Source organism: Bos indicus x Bos taurus, chromosome 13, assembly GCF_003369695.1.
Source record: "Bos indicus x Bos taurus breed Angus x Brahman F1 hybrid chromosome 13, Bos_hybrid_MaternalHap_v2.0, whole genome shotgun sequence".
NCBI classification, from domain to species: domain Eukaryota; kingdom Metazoa; phylum Chordata; class Mammalia; order Artiodactyla; family Bovidae; genus Bos; species Bos indicus x Bos taurus.
Window position 1 is genome coordinate 67228494 of NC_040088.1, and position 17535 is coordinate 67246028.

Here is a 17535-nt window from a genome sequence, read left to right on the forward strand (position 1 = left end):
TGTCTCTTGTATTACAGGTGAATTCTTTACCACTGAGCCACTGGGGAAGTCTTATACATATACACACCCATATATATACATACATATATATACACACAGCCATATATACACATACATATATATACAGACCCATAATACACATGCATATATATACACACTCATACACATACATATATTTACACACCATATATATATATATATCCATATAAACACATATATACACACCCATATATATATACATATAGAACTAACAACCAAAAAAGATGTCCTTTTCATTATAGGGGACTGGAATGCAAAAGTAGGAGGTCAAGAGATACCTGGAGTAACAGGCAAATTTGGCCTTGGAGTACAGAATGAAGCAGGGCAAAGGCTAACGGAGTTTGGCCAAGAGAACACACTGATCATACCAAATACCCTCTTCCAACAACACAAGAGAAGACTCTTATCCACGGACATCACCAGATGGTCAACACTGAAATCAGATTGCTTACATTCTTTGCAGCCAAAGATGGAGAAGCTCTATACAGTCAGCAAAAATAAGACGCAGAACTGACTATGGCTCAGATCACGAACTCCTTATTGCCAAATTCAGACTTAAATTGAAGAAGTAGGGAAAACCACTAGACCATTCAGGCATGACCTAAATCAAATGCCTTACGATTATACAGTGGAAGTGACAGATTCCAGGAATTAGATCTGATAGACAGAGTGCCTGAAGAACCATGGATGAACATTTGTGACACTGTACAGGAGGCAGTGACCAAGACCGTCCCCAAGAAATGCAAAAAAGCAAAATGGTTATCTGAGGAGCACTTGCAAACAGCTGAGGAAAGAAGAGAAGCTAAAGGTGAAGGAGAAAAGGAAAGATATACCCATTTGAATGCAGAGTTCCAAAGAATAGCAAGGAGAGATAAGAAAGCCTTTCTCAGTGATCAATGCAAAGAAATAGAGGAAAACAACACAATGGGAAAGACTAGAGATCTCTTCAAGAAAATCCAAGATACCAAGGGATCATTTCATGCAAAGATGGGCACAATAAAGGACAGAAATGGTATGGACCTAACAGAAGCAGAAGATATTAAGAAGAGGTGGCAAGAATACACAGAAGAACTGTACAAAAAAGATCTTCACAACCAAGATAATCACGATGGTGTGATCACTCACCTAGAGCCAGACATCCTGAAATGAGAAGTCACGTGGGCCTTAGGAAGCATTGCTATGAACAAAGCTAGTGGAAGTGATGGAATTCCAGTTGAGAAATTTCAAATCCTGAAAGATGATGCTGTGAAAGTGTTGAACTCAATATGCCAGCAAATTTGGAAAACTCAGCAGTGGCCACAGGACTGGAAAAGGTCAGTTTTCATTCCAATCCCAAAGAAGGGCAATGCCAAAGAACGTTCAAACTACCGCACACTGGCATTCATCTCACACACAAGCAAAGTAATGCTCAAAGTTCTCCAAGTCAGGCTTCAACAGTACATGAACCACAAACTTCCAGATGTTCAAGCTGGATTTAGAAAATGCTAAGGAACCAGAGATCAAATTGCCAACATCCGCCGGTTCATAGAAAAAGCAAGAGAGTTCCAGAAAAACGTCTATTTCTGCTTTATTGATTATGCCGAAGTGTTTGACTGTGTGGATCGATTCCACACACAATTTTCCAAACTGTGGAAAATTCTGAAAGAGATGGGAATACCAGACCACCTGACCTGCCTCCTGAGAAATCTGTATGCAGGTCAAGAAGCAACAGTTAGAACAGGGTGTGGAACAACAGACTGGTTCCAAATTGGGAAAGGAGTTTGTCAAGGCTGTATACTGTCACTCTGTTTTTTTAACTTATATGCAGAGCACATCAGGTGAAATCCTGGGCTCGATGAAGTACAAGCTGGAATCAAGACTGTCAGGAGAAATATCAATAACCTCAGATATGCAGATGACACCACCCTTATGGCAGAAAGCGAAGAACTTAAGAGTCTCTTGATGAAAGTAAAAGAAGAGAGTGAAAAAGTGGCTTAAAACTCAACATTCAAAACGCAAAGATCATGGCATCCAGTCCCATAACTTCACGGCAAGTAGATGGGGAAACAGTGGAAACAATGGCTGACTTTATTTTGGGGGGCTCCAAAATCACTGCAGATGGTGACTGCAACCATGAAATTAAAGGATGCTTACTCCTTGGAAGGAAAGTTATGACCAACCTAGACAGCATATTAAAAAGCAGAGACTTTACTTTGCAAACAAAGGTCCACCTAGTCAAAGCTATGGTTTTTATAGTAGTCATGTATGGATGTGAGAGTTGGACTGTAAAGAAAGCTGAGCGCCAAAGAATTGATGCTTTGAACTGTGGTGTTGGAGAAGACCCTTGAAAGTTCCTTGGACTGCAAGGAGATCTAACTAGTTAATCCTAAAGGAAATCAATCCTGAATATTCTTTGGAAGGCCTGATGCTGAAATTTGGCCACCTGATGTGAAGAAGTAACTCACTGGCAAAGACCCTGATGCTGGAAAAGACTGAAGGCAGGATGAGAAGGGGATGACAGAGGATGAGGTGGTTGGATGGCATCACTGACATGACGGACTTGAGTTTGCCCAAGCTCCAGGAGTTGGTGATGGACAGGGAAGCTGGTGTGCTCCAGTCCATGGGGTCGCAAAGAGTCAGACATGACTGAGGGACTGAACTGAACTGATATATATACACACATACCTATATGTACACACCCATATATATACTTAAATACACACCCATATACATATATATACACGCCCCTATATACATACATATATATACACAGCCATATATATATGTATATATACATATATCTATACACACACACATATATATACACACACACAGACATATATATACACACATACCCAACCATCTGCTAAAGCAGCCTCTCCCAAAATGGCTCCAGCAGCCCATATCCCTTTTCAAAGATTTAAAATCCACCCACACTGGTGGGAAACATAATTATCTTCACATTTGCACTTTCCCTCATCTCATTTTTGCAAGTCTCTGCAAAATACTTATCAACCACCTGACTTGATCATATTAGAGAAAGTCTAAAAGGGCAGTTTTCTTCACCTCTTCTAGACACAAGAGGTTAACCTAGTCTGAGTTTATTGGCACATTTGCGGTCTGAGAGGCCCTGACAAACTCCCCATCCAGAGGAATCATCTGGGGAGGGTGAGATGAAATGCAGATTCCCAGACCCTGCTCCCAGGGTCAGAAGCGGTGAGTGGAGCAGCCCCAGGAACTGGCACTTGCCTAGGACTCCTGTGGATTATGAGCGAAGGCGGTTTACCGGAACTGAGCCAGGCACATGGCAAAAACCAACGAAGGAGATTTTGAATTTCAGCTGATGAGTAGAAAATATCTCACTACCTCAACACTCGATTAGCAAAAAGCAGTTCTTAAGGGGTTGCTCATACCTTAAATCGCTTTCTCGCTGAGGGACACAGCTTTTATTTATTCCTCGTATCCATTCGACAAGACTTGAGCAAGCAAAGTGTGCGTGAACTCTCATACAAGTATTGTGCTCTGTGAAAACTGGCAAAGACAGGTTTTGCTTGCACTGGATGTCACCTGTAGAATCAGGGCCATGTCCGGGCCAGGCCCCGCGTGCTCAGCGCTGGTCAGTGAGGATATGAGGTTCATGGTAAAGGATGCGGCTTTTCAAAAAGCTCCCATCCAAAGTGATACACAGAGCAGACTGAGGCTGAAATGTTTACAGTATGTTTTTCTAGTGTTGACTGTGGAAAAGTTTTATTCTCTCCAGATTTTGTTTCAGAGGGCAGCAAAGAGAAAAGTCCAGGAGATGCTTGTAGTAACAACCTAAGTTGATGGTTCGAATTAAGCAATCTGGTACTTCTCCACAGACCTGATGACCTCTGGATCATCTTTGTGTCTTTTTGTTCTCTGTATGCTTGTTTTTAACAAACCTGAAGGGAAACCCCCAGGTGACAAACACTGGGTGGGCCACCATTCCCTCCCCATGTTCAAAGTGCAGAAATGTTAACCCAGAACTTTCTTTCACTTCTAACAGGGCTCCCAATTTCAAATCCAGGTTTTGTTGCTCATGTTCTAAAGCTCTCCACAAAAATTCCTGTAGTGGCAACAATGAAGGAGCTAAATAACCCAGTGGAAATGAAGCCTGCAGGTCGTGGTACTTTTGTAACATAAAAGGTATTTTCTACCTAAGCGAAAAGGCTGAAACACCTAACTTCCACCGGACAACCAAAAATACGTGGAATACCACACCTCTTTGAAACGGGAGGAAAACAGTGTAATAATGGGAATAAGAAAGACCAAGAAAGGCAATCCAAAGGAGTCAACCTTCTTCAAGAAAATTAACACACTCTGAGAACACCCACACCCTACATGTCCCATGAGAAAATGATGGCCAATAAATACAACGTCACTTGGACAGTGAGATGCGGATGTAACCGCTTGGGAGCTAGTGTGTGGGGCCACGACACAAGAGACATTGTAACTGAATGTAACTGAATGCACAGAACATGAACCGCGGTCGTTTAGTCGCTAAGTTGTGTCCCACTCTTTTGCGACCCCATGGACTGCAGCCCGCCAGTGGAATTCTTCAGGCAAGAATACTGGACTGGATTGCCACTTTCTCCTCCAGGGGATCCTTCCAACCCAGGGATGGAACCTGAGTCTCCTGCACTGGTAGGTGGATTCTTTACTACTGAGCCACCAGGGAAGCCCAGAACGTGAATAACTGCTGCTAAGCCTAGAGATGCTAACTGACAGCAGATATTAACACAAGAGAAAGCGTCACAACATCCTCTCCCAAACTCAAAACCCCATCATCAGCAACTGCCCTGGTTCACTGCCGGCAGTTTTTGAAAACTTGACATTCTTCCCAAATATGAACCCCAAATAATATTACACTCATCTCATGTGTTTGACTCTTCTTTTCCTCTTCAACATTAGCTCCTGTAGAGGCACTTAAAGAACTACCTGGCTTTAAGGGAAGTCAAACACTAAACTAAAATGATCATTTCAATTACCTGAACTTCGTCAATTAGCTATGTGTTGAAAATATTTCAAATCAATTTAATACATAAAAATGATAAACTGGTATGAAGTACACAATAAATTGTCACATAAACTGTCTATAATAAGAATCACCATGATCCTAACAATAATTTAACTGCACTAAAGTGAGAAGAGTGAATCTCTAATATTTTGTCTCCAGGACTGAGGAAAGAAAACAATACACACAGAAAAATCTGAGATAATAAGAAATAAAGTGCTATTAAGATTGCTGTCACTTTCAAAGGTCAATATCCACAGAGGGATAAAAAATCAAAACAAAACCAAAAAATTAAAAAACCCCAAAATTCAAGAAAGATCAAGACACCGAATGAATTTTAAATTGAATTGATGAGGCGAAGGCATAATTTTGACCAATAACACCAGGTAAACAATATTCAACAGATTTTTTTTTTGTAATATGTAAGGTCTGAAAAAAAATGGACAATCAATTTTCCGACGTGCTTCCTAACGCTAACTAATTTTCATTAATCCCAATGAAAGCACTCAGGAAAGTAAGAACAAGAGCTGCCATGAGCTGATTTACATTTCTCTGCTATAAAACCAGAAGTGGATATCCAAAGAAAAAGATCAATAATGAGGAAAGACTGTCAAAATGTTAAATACACACTAGACGCTGCTCATCATTCTTTTTAAGAATTGGGACGTTGTAGGGTCTGTTGGATTAAGCAATAAAGATGTTAAGAGGGACGAAACCAAACCACAGGTACATCTTAATGCCTCAGCTAGTTTCTCCATCTATAAAAATCAGGACACTCTTAACTGCTGTCTGTTAGCTGTAAAGCACTCTGCAAGTACAAACTGCTAAATAAATTATGACTGCCAAGGAATTCTAACCATAATGTGCTAAATAATGATGAAGAAACATGGACTTTGAACTTTAGCACTTTTTTTTTTTTTCCAAATTAACTGCGCAAACAAGACTAATCTCTCATAGTATTAGGCTTAGTATGGTGTTAGGTAACAAGCTCTAGGGATTCAAAAAATCACTGAAGGGATCTTGTTTTTCCAACAGCTGTTGATTCAACTTTATAGGCAGTAATGAAAATAAGTTTACATCCTACTTCAGTAACTGCTGAAATACCACCATAACAACTGTGTCCACATTTTGGCTAATTCCAACTAGAGGCCATTCTACCCAAAATTCCAGCAGAAGTGTAAAGCTACTAAGCAACCACTTTTTTCAGAATTTCCTTTTATTTTAGATTGACTTTGAAATCCCAAACCATGGTTATGTTTTAAAATATTTTCTGGAAATTAGGATTTTTAGCTAGAATCACTGTTTTCTGCCCCTTCCAATCTCTTGGACTATAATATTTATTAGATGATAGGCCTATCAAAGAACACAGTGTTTTTTTAAGACTTGTTTAATGAGGAAAGAGGATAAAGATACTGGCACCAATATTATAACCTTCCAAACTTTCTAGGCCTATGGTGGTTGACCGTGTCATAAAATTTAAAATCTAAACTAGGAAAGCTAACAGGATTGTATGACTCATCTCTAACACCTTTTTTTCCCATATACATCTGAAATAACTGCCAAGTGCTAGGAAACTGAAAAACAAACAAAAGACCCAAAGAATTTTAAATCACAGGAAGATGACAAAACCTTAACGATCAAATGCATTTTAATTCCTCCTCACTGTTTTAAGTCCACAAGCTAATCAAACTTCTGCTTATGAAGTGTATTGTTCTGTGAATTATCTGGATGATTATAAATAAAATGAAGCTATGAAGAACAGTTTAAACCAGGGGCCCCTAACCCCTGGGATGATCTGCAGTCAAGCCAATACAGTAATAGAAATAAAGTGCGCAATAAGTGTAAGGCACCTGCATCATCCTGCAACCATTACTCCCCCAGTCCATGGAAAAACCGTCCTCCATGAAACGGGTCCCTTGTGCCAAAAAGACTGGGGACTGCTGGTTTAAACACCACTAAACAAACAGGTCTGCTGCTGCTGCTGCTAAGTCGCTTCAGTCGTGTCCGACTCTGTGCGACCCCAGAGACGGCAGCACACCAGGCTCCCCCGTCCCTGGGATTCTCCAGGTAAGAACACTGGAGTGGGTTGCCATTTCCTTCTCCAATGCATGAAAGGGAAAAGTGAAAGTGAAGTCGCTCAGTTGTGTCCGACTCTTCGCGACCCCATGGTCTGCAGCCTACCAGGCTCCTGTGTCCATGGGATTTTCCAGGCAAGAGTACTGGAGTGGGGTGCCATTGCCTTCTCCAACAGGTTTACATTCTGTTTATTATATATTTGGGGAGATAGTCATGTCCAGTTACTATTTTAAGGAAAACCTAAACATCTGTGAAAGAAACCAAAGTAAAGGGTATGATTCACATTAAAACGCAAATATATAATTCTGTCCTGTTAACAACCAAGACCTCAAATACCAGTTTTAGTGACTCATATTAATTTAATTTTGACATTAGCTTGTATAATCAGAGATGTAAAAAGACCACTGTGTTCCAAACATAATTTCACACCAGCATCTCATTTCATGAAACTATTAGTCAAGACGAGAGCCTCTGAATGAATTTACCTTTGATTCGTTTCACTTATTTAAGAATGCTGAATAATTAAGACAGCTGAAACACGAGGAAAGCGAAGCAGGCACACTGGGCAGTGCTGCAGCCGTCGGCCCCGCCCGCTCCCGGGGGACCCCGGATTCAGAACCATCAGGACTGCGAGTACCTTCTAGGCGGAGCCACATCAGCCTCCCCTTCACAGCTATGACGGAGGCCACACAGAGCTCGCCCGGGTTCCTGGGGTTCACGGCTTCAAGCTTCATGTTCTTCGTGAATCCCCGACTGAACGATGTCTGGAAGAGAAAGAGAACGGACACTGAGCCAGCAGATGCCACAACGAGAAAACGCTCAGCGAGAGCAGAGCCAGCTGGCGCAGCAGAAATGCACACACATGCACACGCAATCAAGTGCACACGCATATATGTGCACATGCATGCAAGTGCACAGATCGTACTAAAAGAGGTGAGTTCACACGCTTATTTCCCCATCACCCATGAGGAAAGAACCACACATGCTTCATTTGTGTCCCAGAAAAGAGACCTCTGCTTGGCTCACAGCAGGTGCCTAATAATTTCTCATTTTCCAGCTCTGTGTGCATCCCTCCGACCTCAGGATCACTGTGATGCCAATCACTTCTCTTCCCTGTACTCCTCACTCATATCACACCGGGTACATTTCAGGGTGAAAGGAGGCCGCAATCTCCACCCGGCATCACCTCCTTCAGCACAACGTCTGTCCTCCAGTTTGTTTTTGTTGTTGTTTTTATTTTTTTAACTAATTATTTACTTTACTTTGCAATATTGTATTGGTTTTGCCATTCGTTGACTTGAATCCACCATGAGTGTACATGTGTTCCCCATCCTGAACCCCCCTCCCACCTGCCTCCCCATCCCATCCCTCTAACTGCAGGTCTGCTGGTGCTGGCCTCCCAGTTTCCTTTTATCTGAAATGGTCCTTATTTTCCCTTTGATCCTTTTATTTTTATTTACTTTTGAAATTCACTTTTAAAAATACACATAGAGGGAAATCCATTCTTTTCAGTGTGATGTCCTAGGAAGGCAGGACTGTCAGATGGACGCATGCAATCATGCAGCCATAATCACAGTCAAGACACAGAACAGGGCCGTCACCTGCAAAGAGGCCTGGCACTGGGACTCTGGCGATCAATCCCTCCAGGACCCCCAACTCCTGGACCACTGGATCTATTTTCTGTTACTGTAATTCCACTTTTCCTCTAACACCATCTAGGGAGACTACTGTGCTAGGGAGCCTTGCGAGTCTGGCCTTTTTCACTAAGCAAAGTGTTATTTGAGAATCAGTCATGCTGCCACAGGACTGGCACCTCATTCTACTTCATGCTGACTGGTATCTACAGAAGAACCACGGTTTGTCTATCCAGCTACCAGCTGGAGGGCAGCTGAGCGGTTTCCAGGCTTTGGTAGTTGTGAACAAAGCCACGATGAACATTTAAGGACAAGTTTTTGTGTGAATCTAAGTTCACTAATATGCTCAGGCTGCCATAGCAAATACCACAGGCTGGGAAACTCAAACAAGAGAAATATTGACTCATGGTTCTAGAAGCTAGAAATCCAAGATTAAGTCGTCAGCAAGGTGAATTTCTTCTGAGGCCTCGCCATCTTCTCCGTGTCTTCACACCGTCTTCCTGCCATGCGTGGGGTCTGTGTCCTCATCTCCTTTTCTTACAAGGACACACGTCATGGTGGATAAAGGCCCATCCACAAGACCTCACATTACCTAGTTAATTCCCTAAATACTCTAACTCCAAGTAGTCAACATTTCGAGGTGCTGAGAATTAGGACTGTAACACATGAATTCTGTGGGGACAAAATTCAGTCTCTAACACTAAGGTCTCATGTCTCTAGGGAAAGAAGGATTGCAGGGCCATAAGATAAATGCAAAAGTCTGTTAAAAAAAAAAAATGGGATGACCACTCCTGCACGCCTTTCTTCCGGGCACCCGCCTCCCTCCAGAATCTGCCTGCTTATGTTCATTCTCCACAACTCTCAGGTGCCTGTTTTGGTATTCCGTCCAGAATTTACAGTTGCTGTCTGCAGGAGGATCAAGTCAGTACGAGCTTACTCAGCCAATGCTAGAAGCAACACTCCCTCCTAATATTTCAAAATAAATATGAAACTTTCCCCAAATTACCCACTACTTACAAGTTTTTTATCTGAAGTTACAATATTGTATAAAGACATCTAATTTGAAATACATAAACTGAGATAAACAGGTTCCTGTAAGTAAGAGAGATTACATCTTGATGTGACTTGTAGAAGGAAAACAAGGTAATTCATATTTCCATTTTTTTTTTAAATGGACGTTAAGTTGAAAATGCAATTAAATCTTTATGTTACCAGAACTAAATTATCCAATGTGTGTGTTAAGAAACCCATTTGCTCCTTTCCTTTATGTTTCTCTGGAAATGAAGAAATCCAAGGTTGGCTGTTTTTCTGCAAGTCATCCTGCCAGGTTCATGACTATTAGGTATTAAGCTTCTTTTTGATGACATGACCTGATAGGCTGCCTGAAAAGTCTCTAAGTCAGTTAAAATGCATTTTATCCTACTTAATAAGGGAAAGCTACAACCGTATAACCGACTTCATTTTAGCTCACTGCAGGAGGGTAATTTATAAAGGACCAATAGCAAAACTGTTAGCTGTGACTTTATTCTACTAAGTATTTGGCTGTGTCGATCCATCTCAGAACCATCTCGGATTTTCAAACATCCCCAGGGCAATATCCTCCACACACCCACTTCCGCATTACCCCTCCTCTAGTACACACAAGATGTGGAATTAAAAAGTGAATTCACAATAAGCATGCCATTCAAGAGCATGTGTAGCCTGCTAACATCATCCAGCAAGGTCCCAATATGCAACGCACGTGCCACCAGGCAGATACCCACGCTGTCGATTAAATAAACAGACAACCAGACACAAAGTTGGGGGGGGCACCTTGATAACAAGTGCATTCCTAATTAAAACGCCAGTGTTTTCATTAATACAGATCTCATCTTGGTATGCTGAATCCTGAAACCTCAGAGGCCACCTGGGGACACAGCTCCTAACTGCCCATAAAGATCCATTTGAACAACGGCTGGCAGAGGGCAGATAAAAAGATGCCTTGAGGGAAGCATGTTGTCCTGGAAGAAATAACTTGCCGAATCCAAAACGAGACGGGGACGTGAAGGTTTTCTTTCCACGGCTAAAAAGTTGGGGAAGGACGATCTTCCGTCTGGAAGAAAGCATGGCCTCAGAAGGGTCGGAGGATGTGATGAAGAGTTTCCACAATTAAATGAAAGGCAATGAGGCCAGTAGATTCCATGACTAGTGATATCAACACAGCACAGAGTCCAGTAAGACTCCAATGGACTTAACACGCCTTCAGGGCTGACCAGCTGCTGTCCTCTGCTGGCTGGTCGCACAGCTGTCTCCACACCCACCCCCACACACACATACACACACACCATACAGCTCTGTCAATGCCGTGAAAGGCAACGTCACCCGGTAGGAGTTCACCGGATCACGTATGGAGCCCTGATTTCCAGCCCTGCCACAGATGTGTTTCGGTATTTATGAGCACAAGCTGACCTCGTCATCAACCTACTTAATTTTCCCAAATCTGATTCTGATTTATGCTCAGTATTGAGCCTCTCTATTAAGCCAGCTCTTCCCAACAGAAAGGGCTGCCAACCGAGTCCCTGGAGGATGAATTATCCTGAGGCAGCAATGAATCAGCAGCTCTAGGAGCACGTGCTGGAAAACACGGCTTCAGTGTGGGAGCGTGACACTCTGCAGTAGGCACAGTCCCCAGTGGGAGGGCCAAGTCTTCGTTCTTAGCATAAAAAATGAACTTTCATAACTAAATGCATGTTCAACTTATGAGGCTAAACCTTTGTGTCTCATTCTCAAGATGGAGATGATTCACATCCCTTTTCAGTTTCTATGTTTCAATGAATACTTCATAAACTATGTTGTACAAGAAACTCCTATAACTAAGCAAGTACACATGTTTGAACACACATACAGTTACTTCATGTGTCACTGTGCCAAAAAGGTCTATTTGAATAGGTAGTTTAAAGTAAGCACAGCAGAAAAGTGTTGGATTTAGTATCTTATTACTTTAATCCAATAAAGAAATTTAGGAACATAATTTAACATTATTTCTCTGGGGCAGAGAATCTCCTACTCCATGAACTTATCAATATTATACTCCATGGACTTCCCTGGCAGTCCAGTGGTTAAGCCACCACACTCCCAATGCAGGGGGCACAGGTTCGATTCCTGAGCTGGGAACTACAATCCCACATACCACACTCTGTTGTTGGTTAGGTGCTCAGTTGTGGCTGACTCCTTTGCAACCCCATGGACTGTAGTCTGCCAGGCTCCTCTGTCCATGGGATTTCCCAGGCAGGAATACTGGAATGGGTTGCCAGTTCCTTCTCCAGGGGATCACCCCAACTTAGGGACTGAAGCCACATCTCCTGCATTGGCAAGTAGATGCTTTACCACTGAGCCATAAGGGAAGCCACAGTTAACAGCCCTGGTGGCTGGCTGTGCACCAAAATCTGTCCTCCTCCTGCCAGCGTCCAGGCTCAAGGTGGGGGAGCAGTCGCCCGACCAGGGCACACTTCCCAGTCTCGTGGCATCATGCCACCGAGTGACTACTTCTCCACAATGGAAGGTGACAGAAGTAATACGTAATGTGCATCAGTATCAAACTCAGCGTCTAGAACCAAGGTTCTCCTCTCCCGGCTCTCCCTTTCCTATCTGCTCACTAGACTCAGATGGCCAAGCCAAGCACAAGCCTAGCCCAAGGCTCAGCACAAGGAGAACCACCTGCTGATTGGTAACAACCTGGACCATCCACCGGGGAGAGAGAAACTTAACGACACGTTTCGTCTCCAGTCTGCTACAACAGCCCAGCATCACCCCAACCGATACAGCTGGGAAAAAACCAACACGAAGTTTAGGATCCTGCGGTGCAGGGTGGCACTCTAAGCCCACCATGGTCAATAAACAGGAAGCAACTTACACAGCGTGTGCAACACAAGGTGGGTAACATACATGAGAAAACGAGCAGCACGCAGCAGGCGTCTTACGTTTCTGAAGCAGAAGGGAGGTGCCTCCTCGGTCCCGTGCTGTTTGTGATAGTCTGCCCAGTCGAAGTCCTGGCCGGAGTAACCTGCGTGACAAAACACAGATCCAACCCGTCAACTGCGCCCCGTCTCAGACCAAAGAAGAGCGTTGCAGGGCGTTAGGGTTAAGGTACGAAGCGGGGCAACTCTAGCTCCTCTCAAAAGGTGAGGCCCTTTCTCAAGTGTGACAACACATCGTATCTTATGAGGGTTGAATGAAACACTGGTGTGACAACACATCATATCTTATGAGGGTTGAATGAAACACTGTAGAAACTGTAAAGCTCCAAATACAGGTAAGGTACACCCCATCACCATAATTCAGGGCCTGAAATCAGATGAAGGAGGGTATCTGCCCACATCATCACAGGCCGAGAGGGAGATCTGCTTTGGGGAGAGCAGATGAGAGTGTCACACAAAACACACGCGCACGAGGCACTGTGCAAGAACACAGGAACGTGCCTTCGTATCAGCTCTGAGCTCCCGTGAGCTCACATCGCGACATCTTAGGGAAACCGTGAGATTCTATCAGAAAACACCGCTAGAGAGGAATAATCTTTAAGGAGCAGCAGAAGGTAAGACAAACAGCAAAAGATTAAGTTGAGATTGTAGCAAGAAAGCCTCCACAGATCTGGACAGGGGGAGGAATATTCATCAACTGCCTTCGAATTGATGAAAAAGGAAGGAAAATGAGGACCCGAGAAGGTGGGCCTCTCTGGGGGAAGTTTTGTGGGCACATCTGAGATGCTGAGGAGTTTGAGAACCAACTATTCATATGTACTAAATTTAATGTGTTTCTTTATTCATTTCATCGAGGGGTGGGGAGAGCTACATAATTATACAATATATATACAGACCCATCATGACCACCAGGACAAGACATGTGAGAAGTTTAAAATGTAAAACAAGAAATGTTGAGTGTATGACTGAACCTAGGGAGGAAAATATCTCTTAATGTGAGTGTCATCTGCGTTTCCTATAAACACAGGAAGACAACTGGAAAAAAAAAAACAAAACAGAACCAATAGGGATTAACTGAAAGTGTACAAATGTCCCTATAACCATCATTTTCAGTTCTCTCTTCACTGATCCAAGTATATAAAAAATAAATCTGTAAGGGATTTCTTAAGTATATTCTTAACCCAAGCCCCCCGATTTCTTTGCCCTGTATCATCATAAATTCTGCACCTGCAAATTCACTTCACGTGGGGAATTCTGTTACTAAATCCCACAGCTGCAGAGACTACAGAAATTCCCACATTGAAGAAACTCAAGATACTGTTTGCTTCCAACTTACATGCATACAAAATAGTATACTTTTCATTAAGTAAGCTGCAGTTACTCAATTCTTTTAAAGATGAGGGTGAGGGTTAACCAAGAAGGCAGCCATCTCCCTGGTCTGGGGACTGACCCCTTGACCCTCCCCTGCCCACCATCAGTGGCAGAGCCTCTCCCCACCCACCTTGCTCCTGAGATGTCCCTACAATGAGTGACAGTTCCTCAAGCAAGAAGATGAGACGTCTCAGAGTCCTAAGATGCTGGGAACTCTGCAGCTAGTTATGAAGATGCTCCACACGTTCTTCCACGTGCCCTTCCCCCCAGAGCTGCCCCTCCAGCCAGAGGGCTCTGGCACTAGAGGTTTCTGGAAGCATCCAAATCAACTTTCTTCTGACTATTCATAAACAAAACGAAATGTGTCTTAAGTAAGGTACTGCCCAGTTTCTTTACCATCAAGGTAATCTTCCACTTCGAGTACTTTCTCTGGGACTGTTTTGGATCAAATCCTTGCATGAATATATAAGAATGGAAGAATTTACTAAAAGACGCCTAAAAGCCAGTGAGAAGTCACTAAAAGCTGGTGAGACATCCCCTCGCTGAACAAAAAGTACTGAACCAGGAAGGAGAACTAGATTAAGACCCAGTTCTAACGGGACTGGAATGAACCAAGGTCAGAGTAAATTAAGTCTTCTGTACCTGACTTTCCCTACCTCTAACCCAAAAAAGGAAGAAACGATCGTCAAAGTCTCCTCAGGTGGTGGTTTAGTGGTTAAATCGAGTCCAACTCTTGCAACCCCATGGACTACAGCCCGCCAGTCACCCCCACCCACTGGATTTTCCCAAAAATGCTGGAGTGGGTTGCCATTTCTTTCTTCAGGGGATCTTGTGAACCCAGGGACTGAGCCCGCACCTTCTGCACTGCGCGTGGATTCTTTACCGACTGAGCCACCAGAGAAACCCTAAGTCTCCTCTAGCTGTAGCATTACCTGCCTCAGAGCCACTATTACTACTTATGACTGCCACTTAGGATACTCTCCCTTCCCTCTGTGGTGAATTTCCATCTCTTCTCCTAGAGAAAAGTGCAACGGGTGGAAGAGAGGTTACACAGCAAGACATTCCCCAGAAGAGCTCGCAGCCGAACAGCTGGAGACAAGCTGAGCCCTGCCACAGAAGGGCCCTGCTTGTTCAGGGCCAGGGCGGACTGGCTGTGTTAAAATCAAGATCTCCTTTCGTTCCATTTCTCTTCCCTGGACCTCTGCTGCACTCTGGGTTAGTTTGTGAGCAAAGGAAAATCTCATCAAGATAGGGGGGTAAAGGGAGAAGGGAGAAATGGGGGGGGGGGGGACTATTATAAATGAATAGCAAACCATTTTCTGAAATAACATCAAATTTAGGTATTCTGTTTGGTTAGCATCTTGTTCAGATAAAACTTTACAACTTAACAGATCACCTCTACTCCTCATACAGACACTTTTACCTGGGTGTTCGATTACATTCATAACCACCAACTTCTAATGGATTTCAATCCTCTCCATAAACGCTGGACTCAAGGTTTCTTGGACCTGCAATCAGTCCTTCTATACCCAGTTGCCAAGACTGTGGGGAGCAATTTTTATTCTACTAATTTCAGGATATATCCAAGTTTTTCTGGGTACCCGAGCAATAAGTCGTTATCCTGCCCCCAGAACTCCTTTCCTTGAACATTTGAACAGCTTCAACTTCTCCTCCTTCTCTTAAGAGAACTTCATTCACTGTCTCACTTGAAATTCTTCTCCTTTGGACTGATAATGAGCTTGCTTTGTAAGGCATTTTTGTGACAGCTCAGAAAATAACTGCTACATTAAAAAACAAACTGCTGTGGCTCGTATAATAGAGACAACAGGGGTCAATTATACTCATTAATCAACAAAGACAGAACAAGAAGTACTAAGGCTTAACCGCAGCCAGGAAAGCATGTTTTAAACCCAGGAGGGAGGAAAATAGCAGAGAGGAAAAGAAAATAAAAGGAAATCAAAACCCCCTGGGCTATTAAATTTTGCAATAAGCTCCCATCAGAGACTGTTGAACCTCCACCACTAGGGTTATTTAAGCTTTAATTAGTGTTTATTCTGTATGAAGTTCCAACTGTTACAGGTCCAGAAGGAAACAGGTCGATGACCCATTTCCTTATGATACAAATTAATTGACATAAAACAGCTCCACTTGCTAACATTTACTACTGGCTGTGCAAGTGGACAATTCTTCTGAAATAGAACTTAGCAGTAAAAATGTCCATGAACGTTGACACAACAATTTCATTTCTGGGAATGTAGCCCATAAAAACAAACCCCCTCAAACTTATAAAATGTGATTCATGAAGATGCAACGGCATTATTAGTGATAATTCTGAGGATAAAAAAAATATTTTATATCCGAAAATAGAAAATGATATGAAACTTAGCTGAGTCCGTGGAAGTTCATGCAGGCATGAAAACTGAATCTAGTTTATTTTTTTTAAAAAATTCATAAAAAAATGATTATTGTGGGTTTAGATGAAAAGACTGCTGTAACCATATACAGAATTGTCAAACTGACATTAAAATATGCAAAGAAAAGGACTAGAGGAAATGTAAGAAAAACTTACTAGGAAATATCAAAATCATTATCTGAGTGGTAGGACTTCTGGATACTTTTTCTTTTACCTCTTTGCGTTTTCTAAATTTTCACTCATGTTCATGAATTATTTCAATAATAAAAACATGTTGAAGGCACAGCATCTTTGCTATCAAAGCACCAACCAATTCAGTAATACAATGTGTCAGCCTTCCACTTCTCCTTTACTAACAGAATCTGGACTGTATCCAATTACAGGAGAAAGTTACCTCTCTCACCACCGCAGGAAGTGAACCGTGACAACCCTGAGGCACTCACGGCGTCTTCTGTCCCTTGCCAGTGACTTGGGATGGCGGGAAAGGGCAAGGCTTTAAAAAAAGATTTCTCTCTCTCAAAAAAAATTTTTAAAGGGACCACAGGGGTAAAAGCTCCTATTCTGTGTTCTTTTTTAAAAAAGAGCAATCCCTGCCTTTGAAATCCACCACCTCCCTCCATATTTTTAGTTGACATTCATTTTCACAACTTTTCAAGCTGCCAATCTTGAAAATTTACACATTCATTTCCAATTGAATTAATCTGTTTTTACATTCATGGAATAGCGCAGAAAAAGAAAAAAGAAAAACAAAGAAAGATGGGGGAGGGAAACAAGTAAGTCCAGTTAGTATAAACACCAGCCTTATCCAAAGTCCTTATCTTTTAGAATAAATGTTGAGAAGTATTTAATGCATGGAAGGTCACAGTGTGACATGCACACTCCTAAGTCGGGAGTCAGGCTCAAAGTGTTATTCTGATTCATAAACAATGTTAGGAGATATAGATATGTCCCCAGGATGGAGTCTGATATCGTATAAACGTCAACTGTCAAAGGCGAAATTAGCTTAAGAATCTTAAAGAACAAAGTAAATTC

General features: G+C 42.5%; 1 protein-coding gene across 4 annotated transcripts in view; it reads right to left on the reverse strand.

Annotated features, from left to right (window-relative positions):
• The window catches only part of SFMBT2 (Scm like with four mbt domains 2), a 178203-nt gene that overhangs the window by 41606 nt on the left and 119062 nt on the right, over nt 1–17535 (reverse strand). For all 4 annotated transcript variants that reach the window (XM_027560163.1, XM_027560164.1, XM_027560161.1 and 1 more), the window contains exons 10-11: nt 12723–12805; nt 7767–7893 (exon numbers count right to left, since the gene is read on the reverse strand). In XM_027560163.1, coding sequence (XP_027415964.1) covers nt 7767–7893; nt 12723–12805 — 210 coding nt within the window. The remainder of the gene's footprint in view (nt 1–7766; nt 7894–12722; nt 12806–17535) is intronic.